Source organism: Erpetoichthys calabaricus, chromosome 8 (assembly GCF_900747795.2).
Source record: "Erpetoichthys calabaricus chromosome 8, fErpCal1.3, whole genome shotgun sequence".
In the NCBI taxonomy this organism is placed as follows: domain Eukaryota; kingdom Metazoa; phylum Chordata; class Cladistia; order Polypteriformes; family Polypteridae; genus Erpetoichthys; species Erpetoichthys calabaricus.
The window spans coordinates 125,865,813-125,882,125 of record NC_041401.2 but is presented as its reverse complement, the minus strand read 5'-3'; the positions used below and the strand labels follow the sequence as shown (position 1 = coordinate 125,882,125).

General features: G+C 41.0%; 1 protein-coding gene across 6 annotated transcripts in view; it reads left to right on the top strand.

Annotated features, from left to right (window-relative positions):
* Nucleotides 1-1,869, top strand: part of prdm16 (PR domain containing 16) — a 445,445-nt gene extending 443,576 nt beyond the window's left edge. For all 6 annotated transcript variants that reach the window (XM_028807457.2, XM_051931284.1, XM_051931283.1 and 3 more), the window contains one exon: nt 1,336-1,869. In XM_028807457.2, coding sequence (XP_028663290.2) covers nt 1,336-1,470 — 135 coding nt within the window. In that variant the 3' untranslated portion in view covers nt 1,471-1,869. The remainder of the gene's footprint in view (nt 1-1,335) is intronic.
* The last annotated feature ends 14,444 nt before the right edge of the window (nt 1,870-16,313 follow it).

Genomic DNA, 16,313 nt, shown 5'->3' with positions numbered 1-16,313 from the left:
GCCCACAACAGGTACCTTAAATAAGCGAATAAGCGAATCTGCTGGAATGGTGTCAGTATATATATATATATACACACACACACACATATATATATATATATATATATATATATATATATATATATATATATATATATATGTTAAATGTATATATAAATAGCACCCAATGTTAACACCCAATGTTTTAACACCCAATCTTAAAAGTGAAAACTTCATCAGGGCTTTCTCAGCTCACAACTTGCCTTAGTGAAATTAAAACCTGGACGGAGCAGAACTCTTTAAAATTAAATTGCAATAAAACTGAACTCCTGCAAATTGGCACTAAAGAGCAACTTAAGAAAATGAGCTCCTTCTCAATCACTCTTGACGATGATCTTAGACCTTCTTCTAATGCAAGGAGTCTTGGTTTCATTTTTGATTCTGCCCCTTCTTATTCTGCCCACATAAACCACATTAAGAAACTTTCCTACTTTCACCTCCATAACATATCCCTTGTTTGCTCATTACTCTTCTTTTCTAATGCTGAGAAATTTGTCCATGCTTGTACATCACATCCAGTATCGATTATTGTAACTCCCTCCTGGTAAATGCCACTTCTAATCTTCTATCACATCTTCAGTTGATTCAAAACTCTGCTGTAAGAGTCCTAACACAGACAAGAAACAGCCAGCACATAACACCCGTCCTGCTTCACCTCCACTGACGCGCTGTGTCTTACAAAATTGAATATAAAATTCTATTAACTTACAAAGCTTTAAATGGCCTCGCACTGGACTATATCAGTGACCTTCTCAATCGCTATGCTGCTGTTCACCCACTAAGGTCCTCTGAATCTGGCAATCTTGTTGTGCCCCACACTAACCTGCACTCTATGGGTGACAGGGACTTCAGCTGTATAGCGCCCAGATTCTTTTAGAAAAACAACTTAAAACTCATCTGTTCAGGGAGGCTTTTAACTTAACCTGACATTCTGCCTCCTCTTTCAGTCTTCCTCTCCGTCCAGATGCTCAGTATAATTTGTGTGTGTGTTATGTCACAAAAGATGTTATTTGCTAGGCTTTGCTTTAGTACTGAATTTAGTATTTTACTCTTTTTTGTTGTCTTTTATTCTATTTAATGCCTTTTGATATCCTGTATCTATCTATTTTAATGTTCCAGTCAGGAAACATCTGTATCTAATGTTACATATACCTGTTGTTTTTTATGGGACTTGTGAACCGCCTTGGGCATGGGAAAGACACTCTATAAATAAAATGTATTATTATTATTATTATTATAATTAAGGCTTTCTGGGCATTTATATGAAAGATAACCTTTCATCCTTTCTTTTGACAGGCATATGCAATGATGCTGTCTTTGTCAGAGAACAACCCTCTACATGCTTCTTCCCAAAATTCTCTGGATGCTTGGTTGAACATGGGAGGAGGAGCTTCGGAGCCTGGAAACTTTCACCCACTCAACCACATCTGAGAGAAGAGCAAGCAAGGGAGAGAAAAAAATAAGAAAGAGAATAGACACAGGGACAAGGAACACCGTGGCATGCTAAGGGAAGCCTCACTGGCACAGAAAGTGGCACATTCATTGGCGGCCTTTCTTCACTTCGAACTGGAAGAAGCAGAGGCAGTCTTGTTTAGTCTGGTCAGAAACTGTAGGTGGTGGTGTCACGGGAGCTAAGTTAAAGAATGCCCAACTGATGCCGCCTCTTTGGAGTTACAGTGTTCTGGCTGCACCTGAAACATACCAGATACTTTGGAGGCTGCCAGTGGCACTCTTTCATTTATAGACAGCATCAGCTTCTCAGGTTTTGTTCTGTTAAAAGTAAAAGACTATATATGTATATATACTGTATATGTATATATGTATACACAGACACACATATAGTGTATATATATATATATATATATATATATATATATATATATATATATATATATATATATATATACTGTATGTAGTATATATCCATTATTGAGCATTTTGTTTTGGGAATCCAGTTATATAAAATTTATAACAATGAAAACGTTTTGCATTATAAAGATTAAAAATCTGAGGTCAGACTCATCAGAAGTGCTTTAGAGGACCACATCTTTTATCCACCCTTCACCAGAAAGGAGCGACTGGCAGGGATGGGCTTGCACCAAGGTTTCAAATCAGACTCTGCAAAGTTGTCTCTGCACTGTAAAGTGAAGTGACAGACCTTAGCTGCTGGCCCAGCACGCCTCTCAGATGATATGACTTTGTCTCCACAGCACTTGTTCCAGTCCAAAGCTGGCCGTTGCTTGTGGGGGTGTGAATTTTGTCTTTCCTTTTTGTTCTGTTTAAATGTGGGAAGCCACAATGCAGCTCTAAATGAAGGTTTTGATTTAATGATAGACATTACATTCCTCTTAAAAGCGGATCCACACGTTCCAGCACATGGCTTCTTTTTATCCAATACTTTGGATGTATTCCTCAAAAAGAAGGGGGAGGGTTATAATAATCCTGTCTTCTTATTTTTTCCTGTTTAAATTAATTTGTTTTCTTTTTGTATATTAATTACAATATTTAGGGTTCATGTACAACTTAATTTTAATATAATTGCTTAGGTTGGTTGGGAGCATGCGCTGATAACGCATTGCTGCACCCACCATTAGAGGAGGACCAAAATTAAAAAAAAAAAAAAGCATGTATAATTAACTGTAAAGTACATAGAAGGAGCAGGTTCTGTGCCAAATAACTCATAGACAATGTTTTTGTTCACCGACAATCAATTTTTGTTGATGTTTTGTTGATGTCACTTGCTTTTATGTAGATTTGTTCATGTTGTCCAGATGATGAGTATTTATTTTTTTTTCCAGGAGTTACACTTTTGGATGTAAAGTGATATTTCTATTTTACCCTAAAACTTCTTTCATCATCAGGTTGCATTTTTTGAAGGGCATAAGGAGAAAAACACAGGACAAAGCAGGGTGTTGTGCCAATAATTATGGAAGTATAATAAAATACCGATAAATACAGTCTATTGGAATATGGTTACCTTTTGAAAGTGGAAAGCGTTCCTGCAAGGTGGGAAGCATTGCCCTTTACTCCTGCTCGAGATATTAACTCCATTTTCTTACCTGTAAGCTCAGAGGGAAGTGCCCCCCTTGCCTGCACAGCAGGTCAGATGGCCATCCAGATATTTTCACCAGAGTTACAATGGCGGCTTTTATATGCCAAGTCTCTATTTCTGAGGTAGCCTCAGTTTGAATCTGTCACTGTGCAGAGCTGCAATCCAAAGCAGTACAACCACCATGCAGGAGGAGCCATAAATGCACAATAAAACATAACTTGTGCCACAACGATATAGAATGAAGTATTATAGAGCACTTTTTAAAAAAACTCTGCAGATAATAAAGAATGATGCAGAATAATTTTGCATCTATAGAATATAAGACTGTTTTCTCGATCCGAAAGAGAACTTACAAAAGTGGCTAACTTTAGTTATTGATGGTGATCCGCTGATGCTCACAAGTGTTTGCCTTTGTGCAGAACACGACACTGTAATATTTCATAATGTTAAACAAATTACTCAATATTGTTCATGTTTACTTCAGTTGGAAGGTGAGTTCATTCTTGGACTACGCTTGAATGGTTCCACTTCATTCACAAATCCTTTTTTGCGTTGCCAGCCCCGGTATCTTTAAGGCTTTTCCTTTTATTATTATTTTTTTCTGTGTCCTGCAGTCCTGTGATCTTCTTCCCAGTTTGCAGATGACAGCTGCTACTGCTGCTGCTGCTTTAATTAAGTGAAAGAAAAAATGTCATCTCATCCACTGAGCACTTTCACTGTGTGGGGAAGCCCAACAGCACACGTTGTTATGTTGTGCAAATGAGACGTGTCTGACACTTGTTTCGACAAATTCTTATTTTGGGTAGTTTCTGTGCTCCCCCTATCCATGTGTGATGTTTTTTTCACTTATATTTCTTTTTAAAGATGTGCAAATACTGTATATTTTCACAAGGATAAATAATCGGGGGCAATTTCAACGACCTGCGCTTTGGTATTTAGTGACAAGGATTAAGAGGCGTCTTAAAGTACTGTTGAGGAAATACTAATGACAACCTGTAGACAAGCTTGAAGGAACTAATGATGAAGACAATTCTGTTTCACACCACCAGCTTTGTTGAAGCTGAAAACCCCAAGGCTGTTAAAATATAGCTCACCAAATTGTTTAAAATCAACATATAGCCAGTTTTTGTGGCTTTTTTCACTGTTACAGTACATATACTGTAAATAAAGTTGTTACTCTAAGAAATGTACATTGTTCTAAAAGCAAAATACAATATGTTGTGTAAGTCTGGAATTCATAAATGTATGGGGATGTTCAAAATGGATGGTGCTTGTTTCATTTGAATTTAATTGTACATTTCCTCTGTTATGTTTATAAGGAAAAAAATAACTGTGCATGATGTGTGTTTAGCGGTCATTATGGTGTCCGTTTGTGAAAGTTTTTATCGAGAAAAAGTTTAAAACATTCTGTAGATGCACTTATTGTACATGTGATTAGTTTGTATAATGAAGACTCAAAGTCACTAACTGCCTATGAAGCAGGCAGTTGGTCATTGCTTAACTTACTTGTCGGTGGGGTGGGGAGGGGATATAAAAAATTTTAAAAAGAAATTGAAAGAGTGCGTAGAGTAATAATAAAGAGAGTAAAAAAGTATTTCTGAAATTGCAGTTCATTTTGATGCTTGTGATTATTAAAGATGTACTTCTTTAGAGAAATTGCATTAAAATAAAAAAAAAAATCTGATGTTAATTCTGTAGAATAGGAATGTATACCAAATGTAATCTTTCCAATGCTATGAAGAATTTATACATGAGATTGATATGCAATAAAAAAGTGTGCTTTTTATGGAGATTTTGCCTTTGTTCTAAATTGGAAATAACTTGCAGGCAAAATTTTTAAAAGTGCCCCAAACCCCAGACACAACCACACAGACACAAGTCCAAGTTAATAAAAAGTTCCAAAAGTGTAATAAACACATATCTTTTCCACACTCTTTCTTTTCTCCTTCACTCCACATCACAGGCAAGCTTTGTCCACTTCCTCCCGACTCTGACTCGCCTGGATGTGGCAGGGCAGCTCCTTTTATCTTGGATTTGGTAGTACTTCCGGGAGTATTCCCACAAAGTTAGGATTATTATCCCGTCAGCTCCTCCTGCATCATGAGACTACAGGTTCCAGCATGTCCTGTGGGCATCCATGTGGAAACTCTAATCCAAGGGCACTTCCAGCCAGCATATTGGGGAAGAGAATATTCACTAACATTCATCTTCCCCAGTCCTTCCATTATGCTGGCCTCTCGGCCTGATAATGTTCCGGGGTCCAACCCAGCCGGAACGCCAGCGTACCCATTCTGGAATAGGTATCTTCTGCCTGTCTTCTGGGTGAGATAGGACGATCTTTGCCCTGTTTCTTGTGGTGACATAGGGCTGGCCTCAATCTACTTGAGGAACCATACTCCTTCCCAGCCGGGATGACTGCCCATGTGCGACAAACTAAAGAAAAACAGATTTCACTAATGGAATGATCATGTAGCCCTGAGGCCCAAAAAAAAAAACTCAGCTTCATTGAAAAGCTCAATTAAAGGTAAAAAAAATTATAGAAACCTGCAATGATGTTTTACAATTAATAGTCGGAAAAGGGCAATTTTAGTGACAGTCTACAGCAGTTGCAGAATAGTGCAGATGGTAGCCTGTCAGATTGGAGGTCAGTGGCATCGTGGTTTAAGGCTGCATTCCATTTGAAGTGGAAAGTCAGAATTTTCAACTGGCTGTCCCTACAAGTCAGAGTTCCTACTTGGAAACTCAGGGCTGGTGTGTCAAGTCCAACTTTGTCTGACATTCAGATTATGATGTCAATCAAAAATAGCAACATACACTGCAAGCTTTAAAGAAAGCTGTAGTATTATACTGTTTATTAGCAGTTCCGTCTGTTTGTGTCTTATTAAATCAGTCGTTCACACAGTGCTGTCCAACTTCTGTCTGTGGACATGTTGCTATAACGTTTGGATACCCAAAATGCTACATAATGCGTTGTTATAAAGTGCTGTATTTTTCGATGGAGCAAGTACAACAAAGGTTTTCCTGGACTCGTCCATATTGGTGTTCCAAATGTTTGACAAGTACATGGTCAACTTTGGTGTGATGTCATTTCTTAACTCCAATGTTTGAGGTAAATGTAACGCAGTATACTGAAGGTCCTGTCTGTATCTTTCTTTAGTCTTATTTATGTTTTGTATGCAAAAATATATGTAGAAGGATAATCCATCCATCCATTATCCAACCCGCTATATCCTAACTACAGGGTCACGGGGGTCTGCTGGAGGCAATCCCAGCCAACACAGGGTGCAAGGCAGGAAAGAAACCCCGGGCAGGGCGCCAGCCCACCGCAGTAAAAGGATAATAATCAACACTAAATAAATCATATCAAAAATCCCAAATTATTTATTAACAAAATGATCTCTTAGAAACAATGCTGCTCTAAAAATGTAACATATTCATATTGTTCAATGTTTACATCTGTCAATTTGTTATGTTTTAAGATGTCTTTATTTCAGATTATCTTATTTTCTGGTAGCATATTAATAGTTTTTGCTTCACTTTGAATTATACATTGTTTTCTTCAATAATGTCTGTAATGATTACATTACTAGTGTCCCATAAGAAATTACAACTGTTGCTTTCTCTATCTGTCTTGCATTGTTCTTTATTACTTCACATGTCTGACCTGATCCTGCAACAGTTATGTAGCTGGGAGTTTAATTATCACCCCATGTTGTATGTCATTAGTATTCTATGTAATTTTTCTGTTCCTGTATATATTGTATATATATTGTGGAAGATCAGCCTCGACACAGACAGACACAGACTCCAGATGTCGAAAAGCACACACGTTTTATTCCTGGGCACACAACACAACACAACACAATACAATACTTAGCCCAATACAGCTCACAGTTCTTTAGACTTCCTTTTCTTCTGCCACCTCTACTCCTCCTGTCGCAAGCTCCGTCCTCTTCCACCCAACTCCGGCTCCCCGAATGGAGTGAGGCAGCCCCTTTTATGGCACACCCAGATGTGCTCCAGGCGCTCCCTAATGATCTTCCGGCAGCACTTCCTGGTGTGGCAGAAGTGCTGCCCTTGCACCTGGAAGCACTTCAGGCGTATCTGGTTCCTGTTCTGACAGCACTTCCTGGTGTGGCGGAAGTGCCACTGTCCATGGTTCAGGAACCCCATGGTGGCGGCCACGGATCGCCATAGGGATGAGCTTCCCAGCTCTGATGGAATCCAGGGAGGCTGCCCTCTTGCGTCCAGGGGAATATATTACCCCTCTCCCGGTCCTTCCTTGTTCCAGGCATCCCGGTGGGGCAAGGTCCCTGGTCATCTGCCATAGTATATAATATGTACACATACTGTACTGAAGATGAAAAAACAGATGTGATTGGAATCTTGGGTCCCCAAATAGGACGCTGTGTGCCTTGACAGCCTGTCCATTCAAAACTAGAGCAGGGGTGGGACAAGTTTGGTAGAGAAGTACATTAACTCTTAAAGAAAAACAGCTTAAAGTCAAGAATGGAAACAAAACCCACACAGCAATGGACACACAACCCCATCATAACATGAGGCCTACAAAAAGAAGGGGATGACACACATATTTGCATCTTCTCACGTAGACAGAATGGACATATTTTCAAATTCCTCAAACATCTACACAATGCTGTAGAGTAGGTATAGTGCTTCATTGTATTCCTCCTCATCCTAAATTTGACTTTTGAATATTTTGACTTGCTTCCATCACCCTGGTGTAAGCTTTCCTACAGAGAGTGAGCAGTATGTTTGTTTATTAACTAGTTCATACCCTTCAGTTCATTTTTTTTTAAATAATGACCAGTAAGTCTGAAAATAAAGTGTTCTACACAACATTTATGAGGTTTGTGAACCAAGACACTGCAACATTTCCAGTCAACTACCCCCCAAAGCATTTTCGCTGTTCTAAGGCTCAAAATCAGCCACAGATATTAACCCAACCTCAGAGGCTTCTAGTATGGACTCAAACTGGTCCATTCATCCTTTTATTCCTTAACAATATGACCAGTTGAGGTTAACCTTTGGTTTGAACGTAGCTGTTTGTTACAGACAATCCATAACTGGCATGGGAATCCAATAGCAACTGGCCACTTGTTTTCAGATCCGATAAGCAGTTGATCCCAGTAACTCCCATGCAGATGTCTTCCTCATTCTTTCACTCATATGGGGGTTGAAGTCAGTAGACAATATGGTTTCCTGCACTATATTGACCATCTCTAAAAATCTAAAAAACTGAGATCTGCAGACAATACTTTTTCTTTTAATAACTCAGAAATGTATTGAGGCAATCCTCTTGCCTTATGGCAACAATATGGTACTAAACAAGAGAACTTCTTCAGCAACTCCCCTGGACAAAGAAGTTTTAAGAAGTTTGATTCCAGAGCTGATGAACAGCAGACTGAAAGACAGCTTTTTCCCCAGACCTGTGAAGTCCATCTGCCCCTGCTGATACACACACATACATCTACATCTACCCCTAACCTGCCCCCTGTAGATATCCATACGCACTTTCCCTCGAGTAATCAAACACACACACTTGTATTCCTCCCATGCAGACCCACGCACACAGATCACTGGTCTCTGCAGGCGTACTACCTCAGGAAAAGTCTGGACTTGTTGTTTTATTGCCGCTGTCTTTTATACTTATTTTGTTTATTTTATTACTTAATAAAGCAAGCAAGACTTGAAATAACCCTCACAGAATCCAGGGATCCCTTGGTCAGAGGCGCTGCTCCCACCTTGGTAACAGGGAGGGTGTGGAGGCCAGGAGCAGCAGTGGCACAGGCAAAGGCTGCCCTGAGACATCGGGATATAGTGGGACAAGTCCAAACCAGCAGAGAGGGCCTAAGCCTGCATACAACACCCAAATGGCAGAAGGCTAACCCGTTAGAACGGCAACGCCTGATGATAGAGGAGGTGCGCCACCAGGAGGAAGCGGGCAGATGTGCTAGGGCTGTGTCCCAAGCCAAGCAAGGCCGTTGGATGAAGTGGGATGGTGTGGAGAGGAGAAAGATCACCTGGAGTGAGCTGTGGAACATGGAGTCCAATATGCTGAGCTTTACTATCAGAGCCACATATGATGTCCTGGCCTCTCCAACAAACTTGCATCTTTGGTTTGGAGAGGATCCGGCCTGTCTCTAGTGTGCTGCCCCAGCAACTCTTAAACACATCTTGGTGGGTTGCAAGACGAGCCTTACCCAAGACAGATACACCTGGCGCCACAACCAAGTGTTGAGGAGCTTGGCAGCTGCACTGGAGATTAAGAGGGTAACCACCAACGCCATACCCTTGGAGGCTGAGAGTGCCTCTCGGCAATGAACATCTTTTGTCCGTGAGGGGGAGAAGCAGCCGGCCAAAAGAGCGTCTCCAGGCTCATGTCCACAGAATGCAGCCCGAGACTGGGAAATGCAAGTGGATCTAAACCAAAGACTCACATTCCCACCTGAAATCGCAATAACAAACCTGCGGCCAGACCTGGTCCTTTGGTCTAAATCCTGTCGACGTGTGTTCATTGTGGAGCTGACAGTCCCATGGGAGGAAAACATTGATGAGGCATTCGAAAGGAAAAAGCTGCGATATACAAACTTGGCAGATGAAGCGGAGGACCGGGGCTGGAAAGTGTCTGTGCATCCAGTGGAGGTGGGCTGCAGGGGTTTCGTAGCTAGTTCCACCACGAGGCTACTGAAGGAGGTAGGAATCAGTGGGCAGGCTCAGGGGAAGATCATAAAGGAGCTGGCAGATACCACCATAAGAAGCAGCCATTGGTTGTGGCTGAAGCCGAATGAGACCGTATGGGCTGCTCATGGAGCCTCCAGCGCGGCAAACACCCAGGTCTGATCAGCCTGTGGTGGGCCATCCTCGGGTGAGGGTGTATTGTGATAAAGGCTGAAACACCCAATGACCCCGGGGTATACAACTGATGATGTGTCGTACTAGAGGCAGTAACACTGCCAGATGAAAACCCATGAGGACACCTCCAGTCCTACCTAAGAAATCAATGCTGTCCTGATTACGAAGGGATTAAAACACCTAGTCCTAGTAGACATACATACTATAGTGTATTGTGTATTTTAACTATTCTGCCTTGAAGCTGAGTCTTAATAACAAAAAATTTCATAATGTGTATGCATAATGACAATAAAGAATTCTATCTACAGTATCTATCTATCTATTGAGATTACACTCTCACCAAGACTGGCAATCAACTGTCACTTTCTTTTGGTCTAACAAGAAAGAGACTCTGCAAAAGTGTAGTCACAGCATTAAGTATTTCTTGCATTGCATTATTATCTTTGGTGGCCATTTTTGGTCAAAAAAAGTTTACATTTCATTAAAACAAAATCCATTAAACATGATGTTGAATGAATGTTTGCCCAGGCCAACAAAAAGTATTTGTTATATACTTTATATATACTCTACTTAACTATAGTATACTAATGGATAAGTGAAAAAATAATAGGCAAATAAATAGACACTAAAAAATCAAAATAGATACAGTAGCAATAAATAATGTAGTGGTAACAACAATTAATAATTGGCTGAAGAAGGAGAAGAAGAGGGGGGAGACGTGTCCGGAGGCAGGAGGAGAGGAGGAAAGTAAAGAGAGTGGAACTGAGGGTAGGAACTTTGAATGTTGGCAGTATGACTGGTAAGGGGAGAGAGTTAGCAGATATGATGGGAAGAAGAAGGTTGATATATTGTGCGTGCAAGAGACTAAATGGAATGGGAGTAAGGCCAGGTGGATTGGAGGTGGATTCAAATTATTCTATCATGGTGTGGATGGGAGGAGAAATGGAGTAGGAGTTATTCTGAAGGAACAGTATGTCAAGAGTGTTTTGGAGGTGAAAAGAGTGTCAGGCAGATTAATGATTATGAAGCTGGAATTGGAGGTGTGATGATGAATGTTGTTAGTGCATATGCACCGCAAGTTGGGTGTACAATGGGTGAGAAAGAAGATTTTTGGAGTGAGTTGGATGAAGTGATGAACAGTGTACCCAAGGGACAGAAAGTGGTGATTGGAGCGGATTTTAATGGGCATGTTGGTGAAGGGAACAGAGGAGGCGAGGAGGTGATGGGTAGGTATGGTGTCAAGGAGAGGAATGAAAAAGGTCAGATGATAGTGGATTTTGCCAAAAGGATGGACATGGCTGTGGTGAATATGTATTTTAAGAAGAGGGAGGAACATAGGGTTATGTACAAAAGTGGAGGAAGATGTACACAGGTAGATTACGTTCTATGCAGAAGAGTTGATCTGAAGGAGATTGAAGACTGCAAAGTGGCAGCAGGGGAGTGTAGTTAAGCAGCATAGGATGGTGGTCTGTAGGATGACGTTGGAGATCAAGAAGAGAAAGAGTGAGGGCAGAGCCAAGGATCACATGGTGGAAGTTGAAAAAAGAAGACTGCAAATTTGAGTTTAGGGAGGAGGTGAGACAGGCACTGGGTCTCAGTGAAGAGTTACCAGACAGCTGGGAAACTACCGCAGATGTAGTAAGGGTGACAGCAAGAAGGGTGCTTGGCATGACATCTGGAAAGAGGAAGGAGGAAAAGAAAACCTGGTGGTGGAATGAGGAAATACAGGAGAGTATACAGAGGAAGAGGATGGCAAAAAGAAGTGGGATAGTCAGAGAGATGCAGAAAGTAGACATGAGTACAAGGAGATAAGGCGCAAGGTGAAGAGAGAGGTGGCAAAGGCTAAAGAAAAGGCGTATGATGAGTTGTATGAGAGGTTGGACACTAAGGAGGGAGAAAAGGACCTGTACCGATTGGCTAGACAGAGGGACCGAGATGGGAAAGATGTGCAGCAGGTTAGGGTGATAAAGGATAAAGATGGAAACATACTCACAAGCGAGGAGAGTGTGTTGAGCAGATGGAAAGAGTACTTTGAGAGGCTGATGAATGAAGAGAATGAGAGAGAGAAGAGGTTGGATGATGTGGATATAGTGAATCAGGAAGTGCAATGGATTAGCAAGGAGGAAGTAAGGACAGCTACGAAGAAGATGAAAAATGGAAAGACCGTTGGTCCAGATGACATACCTATGGAAGCATGGAGGTGTTCAGGAGAGATGGCAGTGGAGTTTTAAAACCAGAATGTTAATGGGATCTTGGAAAATGAGAGGATGCCTGAGGAGTGGAGAAGAAGTGTACTGGTGCCGATATTTAGAAATAAGGGGGATGTGCAGGACTGCAGTAACTACAGGGGAATAAAATTGATGAGCCACAGCATGAAGTTATGGTAAAGAGTAGTGGAACCTAGGAAGTGAGGTGATGATTAGTGAGTAGCAGTATGGTTTCATGCCAAGAAAAAGCACCACAGATGCAATGTTTGCTCTGAGGATGTTGATGGGAGAATTTTAGAGAAGGCCAGAAGGAGTTACATTGCGTCTTTGTGGACCTGGAGAAAGCATATGACAGGGTGCCTCGAAAGGAGCTGTGGTATTATGAGGAAGTCGGGAGTGGCAGAGAAGTACGTAAGAGTTGTACAGGATATGTACGAGGGAAGTGTGACAGTGGTGAGGTCTGCAGTAGGAGTGAAGGATTCATTCAAGTTGGAGGTGGGATTACATCAGGGATTGTCTCTGAGCCCTTTCTTATTTGCAATGGTGATGGACAGGTTGACAGACAAGATTAGACAGGAGTCCCTGTGGACTATGATGTTTGCTGATGACATTGTGATCTGTAGCGATAGTAGGGAGCAGGTTGAGGAGACCCTGGAGAGGTGGAGATATTCTCTACAGAGGAGAGGAATAAAAGTCAGTAGCAACAAGACAGAATACATGTGTGTAAATGAGAGGGAGGTCAGTGGAATGGTCAGGATGCAGGGAGTAGAGTTGGCGAAGGTGGATGAGTTTAAATACTTGGGATCAACAGTACAGAGTAATGGGGATTGTGGAAGAGAGGTGAAAAAGAGAGTGCAGGCAAGGTGGAACGGGTGGAGAAGAGTGACAGGAGTAATTTGTGACAGACGGGTATCAGCAAGAGTGAAAGGGAAGGTCTACAGTACAGTAGTATGACCAGCTATGTTATATAGGTTGGCGACAGTGGCACTGACCAGAAAGCAGGAGACAAAGCTGGAAGTAGCAGAATTAAAGATGCTAAGATTTGCACTGGGTGTGACGAGGATGGATAGGATTAGAAATGAGTACATTAGAGTGTCAGCTCAAGTTGGACGGTTGGGAGACAGAGGCAGAGAGGCGAGATTGCGTTGGTTTGGACATGTGCAGAGGAGAGATGCTGGGTATATTGGGAGAAGGATGCTAAGGATAGAGCTGCCAGGGAAAAGGAAAAGAGGAAGGCCTAAGAGAAGGTTTATGGATGTGGTGAGAGAGAACATGCAGGTGATGGGTGTAACAGAACAAGATGCAGAGGACAGAAAGATATGGAAGAAGATGATCCACTGTGGCAACCCCTAACGGGAGCAGCCGAAAGAAGAAAAACAACAATTAATAATAGAGACAAAAGTAGCAACAGATGTTTTGTGTGCAGTATAAACAGACTACTTGGATCAGATGTGAGGGCAGAGGAGCAGCACGGAGTTGAAAATCCAGACAGCCAAGGGATAGGAGCTATTGCAAGACCTGGAGGAACTGGTTCAAATGTTGTGGTGCCTTTTGCCTGATGGAAGTAGAACTAAGACTCTGGGCGAAGGGTGAGAACAGTCCTGCACAATGCTGTAGGCTTTGTAGATACAATGCTTGGTAATGAATGTCTTTAATGGAGGGTAGAGAGGCCCCAATGGTATTTCTTGCTATGTGCACTATACATTGCAGGACCTTGTGGTCCTTAATTGCTGAAGCTAATCCAGACACTGCTGCGCCTTCTAGCCATGAAGGTGGTGTTTGGCAGTTGCAATCCTGGATAACTCATCTGAGTCATGCCCAACATGGTGGCTCATGTAGATGCTGCAGCCGCTCCACAGTGAATGCCTGACAACCACAGTCTCTGCTTAAAACTGTTCAACACAGCCACATTTTCAGCAGTCAACACAGAAAAGTCCTAAAAAATATACATCCCATTGATCTCAAAGAGAATCTTTCTTCTCAAAAAGAGGAAGTAATAGTTTCTTTACACTGATGTTAATTTAATGATTACCAGGTTGTCTATTCCCAGATTTTTTTAATGGAGTTTCTCGAAATGTACTGAACACCAGAAATAATTTGGTGGAATTTCAAGCTTCCTCCCTTTCTGATATTCCAAGTATTTTAGAAATGCTTCCAACAGTATTTGCAGTTTCATTTTCTAAGGCAGTGACCCTGCTGTATGTTGCAGTCACCATCTGTGCAGTGCTGGATAGCATGCATGCATTTCACTTTTTTGAGTTGGGCACCAATGGTTTCCAATTTAGACTCAACCATATTTATTTTTTGATCAAAAAGTTTAATTATTTATTTTCCTCTTCCTTATCCTTCATGTCCTTCTTCGTTTTCCTAATCTCCACCTGCATCTTGATTATCAGGTCCTTTAGTTCAAAAGTGCTGTCTCTATGGTCGTTTGTGCAATGTTTTGCCAGGGTTGGAAGTGTACCATTAACTGGTTGGAGCTGTTGAACAAGATGTTGAATTAGTCACTATTTTGTTGAGTGAGATGAAGGTGAAGACTCATCACTTATCGTCTAGCAGTTCAGCAGTAGCTGGCTATAGATTATGGTATAATGTAATCATCTCCTAATATGTCCTGTTATGAAAAGGTTGTCTCTTTAAGAAGTTTTCATCTGAGTGCTGGTCTGGCACATATTAAATTAAAAATAATTAAAGATTTGTGTCCTGCTTATGTGCTGCTTGGTTATGTGGTATATGTATCTGGCAGTGTGGACCTGCAGTATTCATCACTCCAAACCAAACCAAGTGAAACCCTACCTCTGCATCAGCTGTATTAATGGTTTACCATTCGATGAGAGACATGCCTCAAACATCAAGTATTCAAGCAGTTTTCTGATCTGGACCTACTGGTAGGATAAAACTGTTTACTTTTCTTTCTGGACTTTTGATTATACAATTTATCTTTAACGGAACTATGGAATTTTCCTTGCTGTCTCAGTCATCTTCATCATCTTACTGCTTCATTCCAGGACATCAATTCAAGCATCACATGGCAAGAACAGGTATATTAGGTAACATTAAGCATGGGATTAGTGTGATGAGTCATGTCATGAGAGAATAAATGATAACCATTTACAGCCTGTTCTTTTTGTGTAAATAGTTATAGAAGATGACAGCACTAACCTGTTTAGGCACACTAAACACACTGAGCACAAAGAACCACCTGTCCCAGCTGCACATACAACCCTCTCAACAGGCATGAAAATGAAAATAATTTTCAGCGACACCAAAACAAATTTGGAAAGAACACACAAGCACTGGCCAGTGTAGTGTGAGTAATGCAATAAAATACCCTGAAAATGCCACCAGCTGTGTACCCTTACAAAAGCAATCTCAGAAACACTGTATATAAAAACTAAACTACAACAACAACATTTATTTATATAGCACATTTTCATACAAAAAGTAGCTCAAAGTGCTTTACATAATGAAGAGAAGAAAAATAAAAGACAAAATAAGAAATTAAAATAAGACAACATTAATTAACATAGAAAGGAGTAAGGTCCGATGGCCAGGGTGGACAGAAAAAACAAAAAAAACTCCAGAAGGCTGGAGAAAAAAATATACAGTACTTACTTTTGCATTTGGCTTCTTGAGTTTAATACATGCAGAAGCATCAAGTAGACACTTTCAGAAACACTCACTGCAAGAGGACCCAACACCCTACAAAACAGATCCAGATGACTGCCAACTGATGACACAGTGATATGGCCACCCCTGGCCTCACCATACATTCATAGGAGAGATAGTATGACCACAAATCTGAGCTTGATGATGTTGGTCAGGTGCTAGTTACACTTATGACGCCCCTTACATTTCAACATCATATTCATTGCAGGCAATAACTGACAAGCACAAATGTCAGATACAAATTCACAACTTGGAGGACGTTTTTCTTGATCCATCCCTGTAGTTGAGTTTTGAAATCTCCTAAATGTACAACATATTTAGCAGGTGATATCATCTAAGAGGGTCATACACTCTAAACACCACTTAGTCACAAAGGCTAGTCATTTTATTTTGTGCTCTTTAACACATCCAGCTATCCGGCACCAAGGTAGAATCTTTTGAGTATCATTAGACTTGTCAGGAGACTTTCACCA